We start from the raw sequence: 20,206 nt of genomic DNA, 5'->3' as shown, positions 1-20,206 counted from the left end.
AAAATTGGATTTTTTTTTTTTTTTTTGGGGTTGGCCTCAGTGAACAAGCCACCTTGGATCCAACGGAAAATCAGCCCCCACCCCACGTTCCCAGTGCCTCCCCCGGCAGCGCTCGGCATCCCCGCGCCGGCGCTCTTGGCTTCCCATGGGATTTCTTTCCAGCTTTTCGGATGGGGGACGCCGAGGGGTCACGTCCCACCGTGGCTCCGTCCCGCGCGCCCAATCCCACGGCCGGGACCGGTTCCCATCCCAACGCCCAGACACCACCTGGAAATCTTTTTTTTTTTTTAATTATTATTATTTTTTCCCCTTATTTTGAATTATTTTTCCTTTTTTTAAAGTGTTTTCCTTCAAGTTTTGTAAAGCCTCTGGGGTTGACTTCTTTGCTCAGCAATACGAACCGCGCGCCCGTTTCCGTCGCGTGTCCCTCCCGCTCCCCCGCATGCGTCGCATCCCCGTCGCCGCGCCGGGATGTGGTTTTATTTTCTTTTCCTTTTTTTTTTTTTGGTTTTTTTTTTTTTTTTGGCCGTGCCGCTCCCGGGAGGATAATCGGAGCCGGTTGATTCTCCTGTCTAATTTGCTACCCGAAAAGTTTATCCCGGGAGCGACTTCGCCCGGGTCTCACGCACTGTAAAAAAAAAAAAAAAAAAATTATAATGTAATAACCCCTGTGGAAAAAAAAAAAAAAATCAGAAAAAAAAAAATAATTCCAAGATCTTGTTCTTTTTAATTGTTTCATACAAAGATTTCTCCATTAAACTTGTACATAGCAAAAGGATTAATAAATTAGTTTACTGTTTCTACGATATTACTGCGACTGGCGACCGTCACTTGGGTCAAGGCTTGCAGAGCGGGGCGGGATCCCCCTGCTCAGCTGGGGTTTTGGGGGAAAAAAGGGAGATTTTGGTAAATCTGCATCATTTCCAGAGCGGGGGTTTTGGGGACGGTAGAAATCCCTCCCTCGCTCAGCCCCGTTGCTCACGGGCCCAGTGGCCAAAAATGGGATGGCTGAAGGGGTTATTGAGGGAAAAAAAAGGGGATTTTGGGGTTTAAGAGAGGCAGGGGAATTCCTGCGCGGCTCCACGGCCCCCGCAGCCCCTTTTCCACAGGGATAACGAAGGCTGCAGCGCCCGCAGCTCCCCAGTTTCTGCGACCCCGCCGGAAACGTGGGGGCTCACGTGCGGTGGCCGCGCCGTGGGGCTGGCCCCGGCGTCCCCCGCTGGGTCCCAGTTTGCAAACTGGGTTAACGCCGGGCTCCAGGCGATGAACCAGCTCCAGGCAGAGAGGCGGTTTCTGCGGGGTTTGGGTTTTTTTTGCTAATGAGGAAGAAATAGGGGTTGGCAATTAAAAAATTAACTGGGGTAGGAGGGTTTGCTTTGCAAACCTGTTCCCCTCCCCTTTTTTTTTTTTTCCTTTTCCAGTTCCTTTTTCACCTCAACATGCATTAAAAACCTACATTATCCAAGCTTTTTTTTTTTTTCTTCCTTTTTTTTTTTTTTTTTGGCATCAAAAGGCAACTTTTCAGCTGAACGTTGGACTCTCAGGTCGCAAGGCTTTGTGGATTCCCCCAGGGCAGGACACGAGTTAAAAATTCAGTTTATGAACCCCTCCCCTACAGCTTCCAGGTTAAAAACTTGACGAATTTGGGGTTTCGGGGGAGAACAAAACCCAACAAAGGAAAGGACGCGCAGCATCGAGGGACGCGCAGCACGGCGGTGGGCAGACACTGCTATCTAGTGGTGCCAGCAATGGTTGTGCCAAGGGGCTCCTCCAGCTGCTGGGGAAAAAAAAAAAGAAAAAAAAAAAACCCTCCAAAAAGCATCTCCGGGTCGAGGACGAGCTGAACGTGTCCCCACCTCAGTTCCGGGGGACGTCGGGGGTCCCCAAGGGACAGGGGGCACCCCCACAGAGGGGCTACAAGGACAAGGCAGAGCCGGCAAGCTATCAGGCAACTTTTCTTTTTATTTCTTATAAAATATATTTCATATTGCTGCTGTAAAAATTACATTTCACATTTTTAACTTTTTTTCCCCCCTCTTTTTTTTTTTTTTCCCCCCCCTCTCTTTTTACAATAAAAATAATACTTGGAAGACAGCTGAGAAAAGCTCCAACGAAGACAGAAAATTCACTGGTACAGCATCGTCCCCGCTCAGCCGGGCGGCCGGTGGCCCCACGGGGGCACGGCAAAGGGTGACGAATGTCCCCAACCCCTTCCCCGCTCCCCCCGCCGCCCGCGACACCTCCACGACGCCGGCAGCGAGCGACAACGCGGGGTCCGCCCCGCGCCAAAACCAAGTCGCTTCGCCTGTCGGGGTCCGGCCACCAGCGCTGGGGTGGGCACGGCGGCCCAGCTGGAGGGGATGGGGAGGGGGAGCAGCCTCCAATTAATTAGTGCCCAATTAAGAGGTTCCTATATACATACATATACACGCTCCGGGGACAGGCAGATGCGTAAGGGGAAACTCTCCAAGCTGGACTGACGGGGCGGGGTTACCCGCGGTTGGGGCGGAGGAGGAGGTTTCTTGAGACCAGAAAGACTCAAAAAAGCGTCGGGAGGAGAAGTCCAACGGTCGGGAGGCGGCTGGAAGCGAGTTAAAAAAATAACAGGAAAGGGAAATAATAGCAAAACGACCAAAAAAAAAAAAAAAATTAGATATTCGATGCCAACTGACCCGATAAGACATGGTGGAAGCCTGCTGTCATTTCTGCAAAAATATGAGAAGGTTCTTTTTTTTTTAAAGTGTAAAAATTCCAAAATACTCCTAAATCAGAAAAAAAATAAAACAAAATAAAACAAAACCTACCCTGCACCAGTTTCTCCATTAAAAAATTTAAAAAAAAATTAAAAAAAAAACCAAACCCAAACCAGAAGAGAGCCACGAGCGTAAGGACAGCTCTGTCCGGGTAAGTCCGTACCGCAAAAGCCATCGGAGGAGCGGCCCCACGCGTCTCCCGCGCCCCCGCTCGACCACCACCCCGATAAAACACTGCTACGGGAGGAGGAGGGCGCAGGGCAGCGTCCCCCGTATTCGCTGGGGCGTCCCGCAAGCCTCCGTCCCACAGCCATCGACACCTTTGTCTTCCTTTTTTCTATATATACGTATATTTTTTTTTTTTAAATCACCTTTAACAGAAAAGCAGAAAGTCATTTTTGTTTCATTTTTCGGACACCCGCCAGTGAAAAACCCTGATCGCTGCGGCAGATCTGCGCTGGGGGTGTCTGACGCTGCACCCCGATTTCGGGGGGAGGAACCCCCCGGGGCCGCGGCGACGCCGCACCCCGATGGCTTGTTTGACTTTTCCTGAGTGACTGAGCTGGGAGCCGCGGGAGCCGGGTCGCGGCCGGCCGGTGCTGGCGCGGAACCGGCTCTGCCCGGCGCCGTTTGGGGCAGGAACGGTACAAAAAGCAAGGAAATCTCCAGTCCTGCCTGGGTCTCTGAGTCGCGGGGGCAAAGGCACAAGGTCTGAGGAAAGCACAAGTTTACCTCCTTTTTTTTTCCCCCCTTCCCTGCTCTGGGTGCTGCTTTGAGCCCCATTAAAAAAAAAAATATTTGGAAAACGAAAAAAACACCACGAGGCGCCGTGTGGGACTTCCCAAAGCGCCGGCTCGCTTCCGAGTCACCGGCAGCTCTGGCATCACCAAAAATCTGCCCGCACCCCGGCACTGCAGGGCCCCCTTCCCGAAAGGATAAACGTGAGGTGACGCAGGACGGGTGACGCCGGCTCGGCCGCTCAAACGCTGGAGTTCCTGTCCCCGGAGAGACGCTCAGCTCGCGGGACGTTATGCTGCTCGCACGTACAAAATTACCGACAAACAACAACAAAAAGCACCCAAACACGTCGACAAGCGCCGGGAACGCATCTACGCGTATCCCAACCCGCCTCGCCTGCCTACCCAACCCCTCAGCAACGGCGCCTGCGTCGATCCCGGAGCAACATCGGACTCTCCCAGCCGCTTGATTCGCTTTTTTAAGGAAAGTTGAGCTGGGGATGGGGTCCTTAAAACCACGCCGGGCTCACGGCGCGCGCAGGGATTGCTACGATTATCAAAAACGCAGAAAAAAAAAACCTGACTCCCACCAGGCCTGATGGGATTAAAAAGCAAATATTGACGTGTCGGGGCCATACATGATGCTAAGGGAAAGCCCTTCCCAGTCCTCCCAGCTGCCTTTACTGGTGGAATCATCAATTAAAACAAATAAAATTGCTCGGCCTGGCTTTGAAAGACACGGCGAGAGCCACAACGCAGACTTTTCGCGGAGCTAAGCAGACTTACAAAGCCTAAAATGAGAAGGAACACCAGGTTTTGCCTTAAGAAGTCTCATACTTCTCCCGATTAAAACGCTTCGGGTGGTTTCTTCCCCCCAGCGCCTCCCAAAACGACGTGCTGGAACCGACCAGAGGTACGCGCAGGCCCCGGCTACCGGCGTGACGTGACACGAGCAAAGACCGCATCCACGCGGGGAGCGAAACCCCCGCCTCCTGCCCCGAGAACGGCTCCTGCCTCGCTTGCAGCAACACAACAGTATTTTTTTTTTTTTTTAAAGCTATAATCGTTACCGACCCCCTCCCTTACAGGATACAAGGGCTTCGCGCTTTCTAGGTAGTCAAAGGGCACGGGAAGCTGCCTCAACGCCTCACCCCAGCCACGCTGCGACGCTCCGGGAGATTTTAGGGTTGATCTGGGAAATGCAGGAAGCTCTTTGGTCCCCAGATCGCCTACAAATCTCCCCTAAACCCCGAGGAACCGGCTTCCTTCCCTCCTAGCCCCAGCTTTTACCGTACGAAGGGAGATATTCTTCAGGTTTTTAAAAAAAAAAAAAAAAAAGTTGGAAAAGGTGGGGTTTTTTTTAAAAAAAAAAAAAAAAGAGCAAACCCAGCAGATGTACAATATACAGAAGGAGGAATTTACACGCAGCTCTGGAGGCGTCCTCTGGGGTCACAGGAGGTTCCTCCAAGGTCCCTGGTTGCAGCAGTGAGGGATCCCGGTGCTCCCCGGGCAGGAGCAGGGGAGGGACACGGCACCTGGTGCCGCGCTCAGTCCAGGAAGCGCTGGCAGGCTTTTTTCCACCGGCAGGCCGTGCACCACTGGTCCCGGTGCTCGATGCCGTAAACCTTACGGCACTTTTTGGCTTCACCGCGGACTTTCCTGCCAAAGGGGGAAGAGAAGAAACAACGTTTACCCACTCGTGGCAGAACTTTGGTCACATATCTAAGGGTAAGGCCCCATAAACACAGCTCCGATGCAGAACGGCTCCAGTTTTCGAGCCAGGCTCCCCGCCGGCCGGCGGGACCCTCACCTGGTACCGATGGACACCCTGGGCGGCGAGGCGACGATCAGGTGGGACTTGAGCATCGGCGTCGGTGGCTGGGGTTCGCTGAAGCTGAGCGACCGGCTCCGCACCTGCGGGGAATCGGGTGTCAGAGGGGATGCGGGACGATGCGGTCCCCCTCCCGCGTGGGCCTCGGGTGCTGGGATGGGGCAGCGGGAGACACGAGTGCCCCCAGCCCACAAATCCCCATGTTTAAAGTGAAAATGGAGCAACGAGGTCCCTTTAGCTCCCCGCCCAACCCTGCGCCCCAAAAAGGATGAAGGGGAAACACAGGCAGGACTCACCGGGGACAGGGACGGGAGAGTCGAGGTGGCAGTGGCCCAGCTGATGCTGGTGAAGATGTGGGGGGACACTGGAATTTGGATCGAGGGCAACGCCTGCGGGGGAAAAGAGGGGTCAGCATTATCCCTGGGGGCTCCCCGATCCCACACGCTGCCCCAGAAGCAGCCTGAAGTACCCGCAAACTGGGAGCGGGATGGAAATCCCAACGCAAACTCTCCTCCAGCACCGGACCCTGCTAACCCAAGGCACGGCACGCGCGCTGTGTCACCCTTCGCCGGGGCACAGCGGCTTCTTCGCTCCCACGGCCGCTTTTGGTTGCAAAAGCGCCACCTGCACCACCCTGGTCTACGTGGATATATTTCCGCACGCATTTCCACAGGCTTTCCGCTTTTAGACGACGTTGCGCCCGTTCCCCGAGATGGGAACGGACATGCACGCAGCCTACGGATCGATACACCCTGTCCCTGCGCTAGCCTGCAGCTCCAGAACAGCGTTCGGCTCTCAAGGAGCCCGTGGGACAAGGGCTACCGGCCAGGGTGCCCACGGGGGCCACGGCTCCGCGTCCCCAAGTTTTCCTGCGCCTCAAAAGCCCAGGCTCCGGGGAGCGTGCAGCGGAGACGCGCAGGATCCGGCGCGGCTGCATTCCAGCCCGGAGTTATCTGCCGGCAGAAGGGCGTGTTGCATACCAGCACGGGGTAACTGCAGGGGAGAAGAGGCCGGCAGCTCCCCGCCAGCCCGGCACGGCCGCGGCAGAAGCACACGAGCCCCCCTTAACGCAGCGGGGACTTGCGGAGCAAACGGGATCACGACGTGTCCTGCGGCAAGATTTCAGGAGGTGACTTGTCCCCGGGGAGACGCCACCGACTCACCTGGTAGGCGTGATCAGCCTGGATGTGCCAGAAGGAGCTGGGGGCGGACTGGCTGAGGGTGCTGCTGGCCAGGGCGGGCTCCAGCGCTGGCTGCTCCACCAGTAGTGCCTCTGGCTTCGCCAGGGCTTGCTGGATGATGATGGGGGCGGACGTAGACGTGGGGCTGATGGCAGCAGCCGCCTCGGGTGCCGGCTCTTCCTTCACCTGCACTTCGGTGTAGTAGAAATCCTCCTCCCGCTTCCGCTGGTCGGAGTCTGCGCTGTCGCTGCCAGGGAAAAAAAAAAAAAAAAAAGGGGGGGGACAGTGGTGAAAAAGGGGTCCCGTTTCCATCACAGGGAAGGGGAGCAGCCCCTGACTTCCCCAAGACAAGAGCGATCTCGCCCTCCCAGGCAGGGTAGCTCCGCTGCCAGGCTCCACAGCATCAGGTTGGCTGTGATCAGCAACAACGGCTGCCTCTGCAGCAGCACTTCGCGCCTCCAAGGAAGATCGATGCCTCTTCCAGGGCCTTTAAAAACGCTGGCACGTTGACCGGGCACTGAAAATCCCCTGCTCGTTTCTAATCGAGTTCATTTAGCACAGCTGCAACCAAAGCCCTGCGGTTCACCCAGCAGGAAACAGCCTCTGAAGTCTTTTTTTTTTTTTAAATTATTTTCCCAGTGCGTTTATCTGGCACTGGATGGCAGTCCAGCACCGCTCACGGCACCATGGCCCGTCTGCCCTCGCCCTTCCCGCAGCACTCACGTTTGCAAGGGGAGAAAAATATACCCCAGAAAACACGGACAAAAGCGCGAGAAAACTGAGGTTAGGGTGAGAAGCGCAATGGGGCCACAGGAGGAGCAAAGCTGACCCCTCCCCACACTCTCACCGCTTTGTATTTTGGGGGGAATTCACAGGAGATCAGGACAAAGCAAAGCAAACTCCCAAAGGGGTGGCTGCTGCCGGGATGGCACGCAGGTGCCCGTGCCAGCCCCGCCGGCCGAGCTGGAGCCAGCCGCCGGCGACATGGCTTTCAGGCTGCCAGCCCTTGCGAAACGCAGCCGGGCTGGTGCTTCCCTGCCTCTGCCCAGGAGCCCAAAGCTCACGCGTAACGTGAACTCTCCCCGGTGCAAAACGCACAGCTGAGCTGGGCAGTCCCAAAGCCCAAACAGGGCTCCTGTGCCTTCCGGAAAGCCCTGGAGGTTGGGGACACACAACAGTGGCTTTGGTGACATGGATCGCTCGGCTAAGAACTGCCAAGCTCAGCGCGCAGAGGCCAGTATCTCTCGTACTGGGGATATCCAGTGCAGGAATTACGCAGCGGCAGGGTGCGCAGCTTCGGGAGTCGGGCAGGGACTGAGGAGGTGAAATCTTCGCCTTACCCGAGGTGCTGGGTCTTGACGTGCCGCTTGATGCCAACGATGGAGCGCAGGACCTTGCCGCAGCTCGGCCACAGGCACTTGTACATCACCTTCACCGAGTTCTGGAGGAGAGACGGCCCGTGTCACCCCCTGCCTGGTGGCAGCGTCCCCTCCCCGGCCCGACACACCCCACCGGTGCTGGGATGCCCTCCCTCACGGCAGCAGTACCTTCCTCTTGCGTGGAGCGGGTTCGTCCAGGAGAAAGGGGTCGGAGTCGGTCTCGAAGCCATCGTCCGGCTGCGGGGAGCTGAGGGCCTCGCTGGAGTACTTGGGGCTGCCAGCGGGGTGGGGCGGCGAAGGGGTGGAGATGTCGCTGCCCCCGCTCCAGTGCCCGCTGGTGGTGCTGCTGCCGCTGTCCGAGACGTCACCGCTCTCCTTCCAGGGATCGCAGGCCACCCGTGAGGCTGCGGGGAGGGGACGCGGGTTGCCACCCTCAGCTTGGGGCCAGCCGAACCCCCAGAGGGCAGAGACCAGCCCTGAGGCTGGATAACCCGCAACAACAGTTTACCTCTATTTATTTATTTAAAAAAACAAAACAAAACTTGGCAAAGTGAAGCCTTTGCACCTTCGCTCAGCTCCAGCGCCCCATAACTGGTTGTTTATCCCTTTTTCCCCCTCCCCATCCTTCTTGGCATCAGCGCGATCTCGCGGGCGCAGCCGGCACGCAGCGAGCAGCCAGCACCGGGGCACGCACATTTCCCACGGCTCCGGGCAGCTATTTTTATCCCTCCGGCTGCATTTGACTCCTGGGGAATGAAATCGCCTCTAAAAAAAGGAGTGACCGGACAGCGCTCCCCGACTTGGGGCTCCCCGGCCCCCCCCCCCGGGATGGTTGTGGAGAGCAGGGTTACCCCCGCTGCGCTGCCAGGGGCGTCCCGGCTCGCTCGGCCCCAACTGGTGCCGGCACCCGTGGGCTCCGCCACGACCCTGGTGTCGCTCCCTGGCCACCTCCAGGCCAGCACGGTCCCTGTCCTGGCGCTATTCCGCACCGGACAAAGCACCTCTGCAGTCAGCAGCTGCCCTGGCACCGAGATCCAAAGGGCACAGCACGCTTCTCCACATCTGCTTTTGGTTTAGACGTTGTTTTTTTTTAACAAATATGCACGAATATTTTAAAGGCAGACTCACGGGGGATGCCGCTCTCGCCGGCGGGAGGGCTCTGCACCACGGGGCTGCAGGAGAGGCTCGTCAGCACCATGGCTGCCACCATCTCGTCCATCTCCACAGCGGCGTCAGCTTTCCTGCACCACGAGGGGAGAGATGTGAAACGCGTGGAGGAAAAAGCAAAGGAACAGCCCGGGTACGACCCAGGGAGTCACCGGGCACCCAAAGGGCAGTATAACCTGCAGCAGCAACGCAGGTTCCCTGCCACCACCTCCCTCTATAGACTTTGAGTCATGTTTCAGTCACTGGGAAGGATGTTTTCTCCTCATTTGGAGGAAAAAAAAATTAAAAATCCCCTTAATTCTAAAATTAACCGTCCTCCGGATAATCCCACGCTGGGAAGGCGGATGTATCCCCGGCACCACCGCTGTCTCCGTTGGTGTAAAACCAAGCACGAGCGCTGCCGGAGCTGCCAAGAGCCCCTCTCCCATCCGAACGAAGTATCACCAGCCAAAGGCACGAACCTCTTGGGGACATCGATATTGCTGGACACGGATCTCTGCAGCGCCTCGGTGGGGCCGGGACCGCTGGCTGAAGGCAGAGCCGGGGGCTGGAGCACGGCCGGCTGCACGTCCTGCGCCCTCCAGCACGCCTGCAAGCCCTGCTCCGGCAGCGGCACCTTCACCTTGTCGCTCAGCGGGTTGTGCTGCTCCACGAGGCCGGCGCGCTCCTGCCCGTTGTAGGTGACAAGGACCTGAAAAGGGCAAAACGGGAGGTTTGTCGGTGCCACCCACCACCCCGCCGCGCCCGGGAGACGTCCTGCCGCAGCACAACGGCAAAAGCAAGCCTTCGCCCACCGCAGGATCCCCCCTGCTCCTCCTCCTCCCACAGCAGAGGGGCACAAAGCGCTTTAGGACAAAGGCAGAGCCTCTCCTGAAGGGCTTGGACTTCAGATCACTGTCACAGCGCATCAGAGGGATGCCAGGGCTCATCCCAACCCCACCACCGAGAGAGGTGCTCTTCCCAGGCACGAGCTCCCTGACTCCGGCGATCTCAAGCGGAGGGATTTCCCGAGCTGCTATCAGCCGCCTCTCTGAGTATCGTGACTTTGGGCGGACTTTTCTCCCATGAATTCGTCTGCTTTGGCTTTGTTCTCACGCCATCCTGCTGCAAGGACTCCCGCAATTATGACACACCCCGGCAAAGCACGTAGACAAAAGGATTAAAAGCCAGAGGGGGACGGGGAAACGGAGGTTTCCTGGGTAAAGTGATCAGGAATTCACACCTTGGCTCCTCCAGTCCCAGCTCCTTCGGGCAGGGGAAGGAGATGTGCAAACCTCACCTCCTCCTCCACAGAGTCCCAAGCTCCTCCTGATGGGCACTTTTCCACCACCACCACCACCCATGAGCCTATTTCTGTCCATGGAAATGTACCCGTGTCAAAAGACGCTACATGTGTCTCCGGCTATTTATAGGAACAGGAACATCTCTTTATGGGAGCGCCACGGGTGTCGCATCGAGAAGCCAACACTGGGATGGACACGTGCCTCTATACCCTGACCGGGGAGGAGCTCGCGAGACCATCTCAGGTGGGACCTCCGGCAGAAACAGCAGGGCAGAAAAATCCACCCACGGCAGGACCAGGGTTGAGGGGACAAGTACGAGGAGCCAGCATCTCCTTTGGCTCTGCACAGCCACCGGCACAGGTCCCATTGCAAGCACCCCATCACGATTTTTATGCGGTTCCCAGCAGCAGAGCAAGCAAGCAAAACCCTCCACAGCGGAGCACGCAGGAGCAAACAGCTCTCACCGTCCTGTGGGTAATAAACACAGGGCAGGAGGAGCCAGAAAACCGAACAGGGGCCTTATTTACACTCCATTTCACAAGCGCTGCCCAGAAAAGGTTTTACAGTTCTGCAGGTAGCAGCCAAGAAGCGGGCTCTGCGTCAGCAGTTCACAGCTCCTCTTGGCCAGGCATTAACGGGAACCGTTCCGGTGGGACAGGGAACGACCGCTGTTCTCTGCCCCAGGCAGCACCCTGGCCAAGGCACAGCCCTCCTAAGCATCAGGAGCCCGGGGCACAAGAGATGGCAGGCTCCAGCAGGACTTTCTGGATCAGCCATCGCACCTCACTCTTCTCCAAGAGCTTCTTCAGCACACATCCACACCATCGATCTGCAACCCTGCGGCAAAAAGCTGCTGCAGACTGAGCTCTGAGGCTCATCGCCACCGTGCCTAAGCTGGGGGGCTCCTTGCCACTTCCCCTCAGGTGTAAACATGAGTTATGGGGAGATGGGAGGAGTTCATGGAAGAGAAGTCCATCTCTCTTAGCCTCAGACAGCTGGAGAACACTCTTAGCATCTTCTCTGGAGATCCACTGGCTAAGATTGGAGACATCCCCTGGAGGAGATGGCTCTCCGCTTGAGCCGATGTGGTAAAAACCCATCAGGCACAGCCAGGGCCAAGCGCACCAATTAACGACTCTCGATAATTTCAGATCCTCACAGCACCTCACATTAGGTGAGCCCCAGGCGTTTTACTCCCCACCGGAGCGCATCCCACCACCCAAGGACGCCGAGAGCCTCCTTACATACCTGCTGCCCTGCGTGCAGCTGCCGATGGCTGGGGAACCCGGGTGCCTGGCTGCTCTCCTCCGCTGCTGGCGCGCAGGATCCGTCCTCTCGCAGCGCCGTGTGGGCAGATGCCTGGCCGAGGTCGCTCTGCAAGGCGGGGATCTGGGCGGCCACCAGCACCCCGTCAGCCAAGGCGCCGGGGGCAGAGACGCGGGTGCCTAGCAGAGAGCGCTTCCCCAGGCGCCTGGACAGCACGCTCGCCATCTCGGACACGCTGCGGAAGAGAAAGACATGGGAATGTTACCTCCAGCGTGGGACTGTGATGTTCAACCCGTGTCTTCCCTCCCACCGCCACCCTGGGAGCTGAGAAAGCAGCTCTCCACTGCTCCAGCACCCCCGCGCGCTTGTTCGGGGGTTCAGCCCCCAGGCACCGAGACATCTCGGGGACACGGGGACAGCGGCCAGCTCTTTACCGTCATTTCTAAACCACTCTGGGAAAAAAAATGGGAGGAGCCAGCCCAAAGGAACCCCGCGGACGCAGTCGGGACAGCCCTTGGAGCCCACGTCCCCCTCTCGAGCTGTCACCGGAGCACGGTCCCGAGGCTGCCGCGGCTATTCCTGCCCGTCGTGCCGAAACCCGCCGTCTGCGCTCTTCAACCTTGACCTCTAGACTTGGGCCCGCGCCCAGCGCCGTCCTGCTACTCCCTCGCCCGCGCCCCGGCATGGCTGGGCAGCTCTCCAGCAGCAAAAAGCCAGCGCCCCTGCTCAGCTGGCACCTCGATGCTCCCCTTTTCGGGAGCTCTTGTGCTTTTGGGAGAGGTTTCTCCAAGCTCACAGTTCACGCCCAGCGCTCCCATGATCAGTCGGGCAATAAAACAGAAGCATCCTCCTGCCCTGCTTTGTCAGAAAAGGAAGGATTTGGGGCATTTTTATCCTAAATTGCTTCGCTGTCACTATCTTTAACCTATTTTTGCCCCCCTTTCCTCTGACACAGGTTTTTCTCGTGCTGACGTGGCTCTGCCAGCAAGCCTACCCAGAGGGCAGCTTGCCTGGCTTGTTTCTTTGAGTTTGTAGATTTTATTGCTGTTTTAAAATGAACAAGTATTAACAGGTTTCCTTATAAACAAGGGACACCCAGCCTTGATAAATCCAACGGCTCCAGCAGCACCCACTGTCCTCCTCAGTCCTGTCCTCCTCCCAAAGTCTCCTCCAGTCCAACACCCTCTCCGAGGAGCACGGGAAGCAAGGACGCACATCGCAGTGAAGCTGAAGGACGTTGGCACCCGGGCTTTAGGAGGAGGGAGAGGAGGCAAGGGGCTTGGTGCAGCCCCGTGTCTCGGAGCGCACCAAAAAAGCCACGTGCTTTCGCACTGGCAACAAACCCGTCGCCTCCGTCACCCTGCCCGGGCTTGTCAGCAAACGTCACCCGGCCGGCCAGGGGCTGCGGGCGCCTGTCGGGTGTCTGGGTTGCCGCGTAACCTGGGCCACGGAGAGTCCAAGTCCGAGGAGCTGCTGCTTGGGCAAGAGGGAGGATTAAGCCTGAGCCGCCGGGCACTCGCGCTCAACACTCCCCTCCCACAAAGTGACAGTGGCAGACGCCACATTATTTGGGTTTTTTTTTTTACATCTGCTTTACGCAGCGCTGTCTTGCACATGATCTCAGACGAGAAGAGTTTCCCAAGGAAGGGAAGGAGAGCTCGCCACTCCTCTCAAATCTCCAGCCGTCCCAGGAAGGGTTACTCCAAACCACGTCCCGCTTCAAAGGACGCTGAAGATTTACAAGCGGTTTTATGAATAACCGTACGCGCTCAGCTCGCTTTGTCCTCCCCCGAAATCCGGCCGCCCCCGAGTAGAAAATTAACAGCTATTTAGGAGCCATAAAGAACAGAGCAGGACAGGGTGCAAAATGGATAGAGGCGTGCCGGGGAGAGGACCTCGCGCCAGCGCCGCCCGTCCCACGGCGCACGGGGACTTCGCCGCCGTCACCATCGCCTTCCCTCTGGAGCAGGATCAAAGAGAGCGCGGTGGCTGGCAGAGCAGAGCCGCTCCCCCGGCTTCCCTCTCATCTCGCCCTGCCCAAGGAACACACCGGACTTTGCAGCGTACGGGCATCACCGGGAACGCTCCGGAGCCCGCTCGCTCTGATAATGTCTTTCTTCCACGGTGCAACGTGTTTTTTCGACCTGGCCAAGCAGCTCCGCTCCCAAATCTCCTATATACCCACATGGGACTTCTATTTCTCATCCCAAAGGAGACCGAAAGGGCTGGGGAGGGAACGGTGGTTTGCCTCAAATCCCAGAGCGAAGCCCCTCCACCTCGCCGCAGGAATTAACCACCAGACCACATTTCCTCCCGCATCACTATCCCAGGCGCCGGGGTTTGGGAACTGCTCTTCCAAAGGCTCAGGGAGTCAATTTGGTGACGTCGGTGCAGCCACCGCGTAGAAAATAGTGCCGAATCTCTGCCGCCTCCCCGACGCTCGGCGCGCACCGGTTTCAAGGCAGTGCTTGGCCGGCGGCCAGGTGCGGGGAGGGCAGCGCCGAAGGTGGGAGGCTGCTTCTCATTTCCTTCGGGGTTTCAATTCGCCTTCCCTTTCCTTCCCCCTCCGTCCCGGGGTGGGGAGCGGGAAGGAGGAGAGAGGCACGCTTGCAACCAGGGGAAGGAAAACCCTCCCAAAAGCCAGTTTTCAAAACCACATCTGCTTCCAGCAGACCTTTGAAGGCCAGATCCCATTTCGGCGCCTAGCCCATAGCCGAGGGTGACGCACCAACGCCAAAAAATCCTTCTTCCCCACGCCCCAAAGCACAAAGCAAGAAGAGGAGCGAGAACTGGGAGGGCGTCAGCGGCGCAGGCGGAGCCGGGAGGCCACGCTGCCTCTGCGAGCCCTCCCAGCTGTTAGCAATCACGCGCCGCAGGGGTCAGAGCCGGCACAGATCCCAAATTATTTCTTGCTTCAACGCCGGGCGTGTATTTTGGACAGCGTTTCTCCAGCTCTCGCCGGGGAAAAACATCAGCCCTTGTGCCTACCAGCAGTGCCGCCGCCACCGGTTCAACGAAGCCCGAGCGGAGGTTTTGGGAAAGCAGGCTCCTCGTTTGGCAAGTGAGGAATGCTTAGTTTAACAAGGTCGGGGGGCCGAGCAAAGCGGGGAGGGTGCCCCGGCGCTCACCCCGGCTGCTGTTTGTCACGGGTTTGCCGGGAGAAAGGCGGCTCCTGCGCCCACAGTGCCGCGTAAACCAGGATCACCGGTACAAATCCCCTTCCCAGAGAACGCGCGGCTACAGCGCACCCCATTTTTTCCCATTTTTCAGGAATCAATGCCGGTAGGGTCCCTCAAATCCAGCCTAATTCCTGCCACAGAACACCACACCACAGATCAGCAACCCGGTCCGCAAAGTCCACCCTACAAGAGATCCTAAACGCCGCCGTAACTGACAATAAACCCCCGTTTTCCATGTCCTCTCCCAGGCCGCGGTTTCCAAAAATCCCCTTCTCACCCCAAAACGTCCCGAAGCCCCTTACCAACCGCACTCCGGCCCCGCGCCTGCTGGCGCACGTGACCAAGATATCTGTACGGAGCGGTTTGCAAAGTTTGGGCCTTTATTAAAAAAAAAACAAACCAAAACAACAAAAAGAAGCGACCAAGGATCTACTGACCCCAAGACGGAGCCAAACCCACCCACGACCTAACGCTCACGGACAATAACACGAAACAGGCGCTTCCCCAGCGTTTCCACCTCGGCGCTCGCCGCTTGGGTGACGCCGGTGGGCGCGTCGCCGCACGGCTGCACCATGTCACCGCCGGGAAAGGCTCCCCGAGCGTCACCCCGCTATTTCACCCGTGCCGGCATGTCCCGCTGCCGGGCGATTCCAGAGGAAAACGCTTTTGGAGAACGCTTGCTTGCCTAAAAAAAAAAAACAACCGCGTTTTCCGGCAGAAGCAGGAATGCCGGCAGAGGCAGAGCGACTTCCCCGGGTACTGGCGGGCCGGCGGCGAGGGCAGCCAGGAAGGAAAGGGCGGGAGCTCGCTGCTTTCTGGGAGCGGGGCCGGCTGAGCGGGACTCGAAGGCATGGTGCGGGCGGCGGGGGTGAGAACGCAGCGGGAGGCAGGGCACGCACACGTGCGTGTGCACGCGTGTGCGGGGCCCGCGGGGAAGATGGCAGGGCCGGAGGCAGGGGAGGAGGAGGAGGAGGAGGAGGCGGGTGCCCGGGCCTGCCGCGAAGGGCGGCACCGGGCAGGGCACGTGTGCGTGGGGCGGGGGGACACGCACGGAGAGGAGGGGGGGGGACACACACACATGCACCGGGCAAACCGGGGGGGCACGCACCGGGCACAGGCTCCGGTTGGGCGGGACATGCAAGCCGGGGCGGGGGGGGGGGGGTGCATGCACCGGGCAGGCCGGGGGCGTGGCACGCACCGGGGGAGGGGGGGACATGCACCGGGCAGGCCCCGAGGGTGGGCATGCACCGGGGGGGAGCGTGCAGCGAGCAGGACTCGGAGCGGGGGGGAACGGCAGAGGCCCGAAGGGGGACGGGGAGAGGAGCACAACCGGTTGCCCCCCCCCGGCCCGGAGCAGCAAGGGGGGGTCGCACTGCGGGGGAGCGGGAGCGGGCCCGGCTCGGCTCGGCTCGGCGCTTACCTCCGGCGCGGCTCCCGCCCTCCTCCTCCTCCTCCCACCGCCGCAGCTTGTTTTGAAATCCCCGTCCCCGCCGCCACCGGCTCACGTACGCGGCGCGGCCCCGGGCTGGAGCCGCCGGGCGGGGCGGGGAGGAGCCGGGGCCGGGGGAGGCGCGGCCCGGCCGGGCGGGAACCACCGCTCCCGCGCGCGCGGTTTTTTTTTTTTTTATTATTATATTATTTTTCGGCTTTTTATCCCCCTACTCCTTTTTTTTTTTTTTTTTTTTCCTTCCCTCCCCCCCCCCCCCCCCCCAGCAACACCGGGCGGGGAGGAGGGAAGGGGGCCGAGAGCGGGGATGCCCGGTACTCACAGCGTCCGGGGAGCCCCCGCTCCTCGCCTCGCCGCCGGCCGGGTTAAAGCTCCCGGGGCCGGGCTGGTGTAAACAACCTCCCCACATGCTCGGCCCCTTCCTGCGCATTGGCTCCCGGGCTCCCTTTAAATGCACGCCCCCGCCACCCCAACCCCAACCCCGGCCCCACCGCCCCGGCCCGGGGGATGCCGGCGCTCCCCGCCCGCCCGCCCGCCCGCCCATCGCGGGGGGAACGGCAGGCGGGAGGGTGGGCGCATCCCTGCCGTCCCCTTCCCCCTTCCCGGCTCTCCCCCTTCCCGGCTCTCCCCCCCGGCGGGCAGCAGGGGGGAGGCCCCGCGTTCCCCCCCTTCCCCGGGGCTCCGCTGTTTACCCAAGCGCCGGGGCCGGACGAGCGGGGCGGGGGGGGCGGTGGGAAGAGAGGCCAGGCGTGGCGGCTGGCAGCGCTCACGCTATTTCTTGTTGCTTACTAAGCTGTATTGGCCTGAAAGGCTTTTTTTTTTTTTTTCTTTTTTTTTTTTTTTTTTTGTCAAGCGGGGCTTTTCGCCTCTGCAATTTCTCTGAATTTGGAGGGGACGTGGCGGTGGCCCCCTGCTCGAGTCCCCGCCGCAGCTCGCCGGCACAACCGCACACAAACCTCAAAGGTTTTTCCTCTGACAGAGCAGCTTCGTCGGGCTCACCGTGCCTGTTTAGCAATAAGGGAGAACTAAATTAACGCCAGGGATGCTCCTTTGGGGGTTTATTTCAGTTTCAGGCACTGAATCTCCTCATTCAAAGCCTCAGCTTCTGGGTTCCCTGTGACCAAAAATTCCCACTTTTGCCAGCACAACACCTTTCGGCTTTACTCGGGACCTCCTCCCACCAAATACCGAACACCAATCCATGCCCCCCCAGGATAAAAAGCACAACCTCACATCCCTCTTTCGGAAGGGTCGCTACCCATTTGGTCAATCACCTTTAAAACCTCGGTACAGGCAAGGCGATCTGTTTTAATGTGTGTCAGCTAGCCGAGACCAACGCTGGGCCCATTGCCAGCTTAAAAAAATGTGTATTTTTACCACCAACCAAAGTACACAACGCGGCCGGGATTTTATTATAGCTGTCCAAGGTAAATTCTTGCGACAGGATGGGGTTATCATCCAGTCGCTCTATGAAAAAATGAAACCTGCCTCGTCTGTGTTAGGGCTCTAGTACTTCGTAAGAACATGTATAGATGTGTTTTGTCCAGTAAAAATAAAGTACCTCCTCCAAAACACCCAAACCGAAGACAGTGTCTTCTAGCAACACTCCTACATTTCCTCCCAAGCTCCTCAGACTTGGATTTCCAAGCCACCTCAATACCTGTGAAGACGAAAAGCGAGTTATTACATATGCAGATGAGGGCAGGTGCCTACGAAATCCCTCGCCCCGCCATCTCACACACGTTACGAGGCAGCTTGCTCCGACGAGACGTGCTGCTGCTACACACGAGTGGAAGCATTGCAAAGCGGGTGGGATGGGGGCCGGGAGGGCACCGCACACCCCACCAGCGTTGGGCAGCCGGTCGGGCAGGCGATGCTTGGTTCCGTGCCGAGGCCAGCCACTGCTCCGGGCCTGGGGGTCGGGAGGCGGCGGTGGGGAGAGAGGAGTGGGGCTGGCAATGGGCAGGACCCCTGTGGCCGGCGGGCACCGGCTGCTCTGGGAGAAGGAGCCAGTGGGTGGTGGTGTGGGCACCTCAGCGGGAGATGCCGCCAGTCACCTTCCCCTGGCCTCACAAGCAGCTATGGCTGCCCCTCATCTCCTGATGGCCACCCCTCACACTCTACAGCCACCCCTCATCTCCCCCCAAGGTGGCCCCTCACACTGCATGGCTGCCACCAGTCATCTCCCACCATGGGGGCCCCCTACACCCCATGGCCATCGCGCCTCAGCCCTCATGGCCATCCCTCATCTGCCATGGCTGCTCATGTCCCCAAGGCCACCCCTCATCTCCCACCATGGCTGCCCCTCACGTCACCACAGCCACCCCTCATCTCCTGCCATTGCTGCTCCTCACGTCACCACAGCCACCCCTCATCTCCTGCCATGGCTGCTCCTCATGTCCCCAAGGCCACCCCTCATCTCCTGCCATGGCTGCTCCTCATGTCCCCAAGGCCACCCCTCATCTCCCACCATGGCTGCCCCTCACGTCACCACAGCCACCCCTCATCTCCTGCCATGGCTGCTCCTCATGTCCCCAAGGCCACCCCTCATCTCCCACCATGGCTGCCCCTCACGTCACCACAGCCACCCCTCATCTCCTGCCATGGCTGCTCCTCATGTCCCCAAGGCCACCCCTCGTGGCTACCCCTCATCTCCCCATGGCCACCCTTCATGTCCCTTCATGGCTGCTGTCCCTCACCCCCCATGTCCGCTCCTCATCTCCTGCCATGGCCACCACTCATCTCCCGCCATGGCAACCACTTACACCCCACGGCCATTGCACCTCACGGCTCATGGCCACCCCTCATCTCCTGCCACGGCTGCCCCTCACGACCACCCTTCATTTTCCCTTACGGGCAACACTCAACCCTCATGGCCGCCCCTCACACCCCATGCTCTCCCCTCATGGCCGCCCCTCACACCCCACGCTCTCCCCTCACACCCCACGGTTTCCCCTCACGGCCGCCCCTCACACCCCACGCTCTCCCCTCACACCCCACGCTCTCCCCTCATGGCCGCCCCTCACACCCCACGCTCTCCCCTCACACCCCACGCTCTCCCCTCACACCCCACGCTCTCCCCTCACGGCCGCCCCTCACACCCCACGCTCTCCCCTCACACCCCACGCTCTCCCCTCACACCCCACGCTCTCCCCTCACACCCCACGCTCTCCCCTCATGGCCGCCCCTCACACCCCACGCTCGCCCCTCACACCCCACGCTCTCCCCTCACGGCCGCCCCTCACACCCCACGCTCTCCCCTCACACCCCACGCTCTCCCCTCACACCCCACGCTCTCCCCTCATGGCCGCCCCTCACACCCCACGCTCTCCCCTCACACCCCACGGTTTCCCCTCACGGCCGCCCCTCACACCCCACGCTCTCCCCTCACACCCCACGCTCTCCCCTCATGGCCGCCCCTCACACCCCACGCTCTCCCCTCACACCCCACGCTCTCCCCTCACACCCCACGCTCTCCCCTCACGGCCGCCCCTCACACCCCACGCTCTCCCCTCACACCCCACGCTCTCCCCTCACACCCCACGCTCTCCCCTCACACCCCACGCTCTCCCCTCATGGCCGCCCCTCACACCCCACGCTCGCCCCTCACACCCCACGCTCTCCCCTCACGGCCGCCCCTCACACCCCACGCTCTCCCCTCATGGCCGCCCCTCACACCCCACGCTCTCCCCTCACACCCCACGCTCTCCCCTCACGGCCGCCCCTCACACCCCACGCTCCCCCCCCCCCCCGCCCCGCCCCGCTCCCCGATTCCCGCCCCCCGGCGCTGGCGGGAACGGCGCGTGCCCTCCCCGCTCCCCCGCCCGCCCTGACTACGTGCAGTTCCCCACGTGGCGGCCGCGCGCGCCCCCCGGCCAGGGAACAGCCCGCCCGGCACGTTCGCGCCCCCGTCCGCAGAGCCGGGGGAAGGGGCGGGGAGCGGCCGCCAATCGGCGGAGGGCTGGCGAGCAGGAAGGGACCAA

The 20,206-nt window shown here is 59.8% G+C and overlaps 1 protein-coding gene and 1 long non-coding RNA gene across 5 annotated transcripts; both read right to left on the bottom strand.

Annotated features, from left to right (window-relative positions):
- Positions 1-4,861: 4,861 nt before the first annotated feature.
- ZNF395 (zinc finger protein 395) lies at positions 4,862-16,602 on the bottom strand. Of its 4 annotated transcripts, none has more exons than XM_086745308.1 (10): positions 16,546-16,602; positions 11,580-11,832; positions 9,510-9,739; positions 9,010-9,122; positions 8,050-8,285; positions 7,843-7,943; positions 6,485-6,749; positions 5,618-5,710; positions 5,301-5,404; positions 4,862-5,149 (listed from the first exon to the last, which is right to left on the bottom strand). In XM_086745308.1, exons 2-10 carry the CDS (start codon positions 11,820-11,822, stop codon positions 5,038-5,040), a joined length of 1,497 nt encoding a protein of 498 aa, XP_086601434.1. In that variant the 5' UTR covers positions 11,823-11,832; positions 16,546-16,602; the 3' UTR covers positions 4,862-5,037. The 4 variants fall into 4 exon arrangements, with proteins under 4 accessions (XP_086601434.1, XP_086601437.1, XP_086601435.1 ...); XM_086745311.1 differs by lacking the exon at positions 16,546-16,602 and adding an exon at positions 16,197-16,425; XM_086745309.1 differs by lacking the exon at positions 16,546-16,602 and adding an exon at positions 15,294-15,456.
- A 331-nt stretch (positions 16,603-16,933) lies between these two features.
- Positions 16,934-18,979, bottom strand: LOC147601148 (uncharacterized). Its single transcript, XR_015258204.1, has 3 exons — positions 17,966-18,979; positions 17,785-17,883; positions 16,934-17,227 (listed from the first exon to the last, which is right to left on the bottom strand). It is a non-coding gene; the product is annotated as an uncharacterized LOC147601148 (long non-coding RNA).
- Positions 18,980-20,206: the final 1,227 nt, after the last annotated feature.

The sequence above is a fragment of the Chlamydotis macqueenii genome, chromosome 3, assembly GCF_036417535.1.
Source record: "Chlamydotis macqueenii isolate bChlMac1 chromosome 3, bChlMac1.mat, whole genome shotgun sequence".
Taxonomy (NCBI): Eukaryota; Metazoa; Chordata; class Aves; order Otidiformes; family Otididae; genus Chlamydotis; species Chlamydotis macqueenii.
The sequence above is the reverse complement of the archived record's forward strand: the minus strand, read 5'-3'. Positions and strand labels throughout refer to the sequence as shown.

Excerpts from the sequence above, each read along its gene's own strand:
- ZNF395 (XM_086745308.1), bottom strand. The coding sequence starts at position 11,822 with ATGGCGAGCGTGCTGTCCAGGCGCCTGGGGAAGCGCTCTCTGCTAGGC. Across the intron at positions 8,286-9,009 it reads CGGCGAGAGCGGCATCCCCC|CCTCACGGGTGGCCTGCGAT; the intron begins GTGAGTCTGCCT and ends CCCTCCCCGCAG. Across the intron at positions 6,750-7,842 it reads GTCAAGACCCAGCACCTCGG|CGACAGCGCAGACTCCGACC; the intron begins GTAAGGCGAAGA and ends TTTCCCTGGCAG.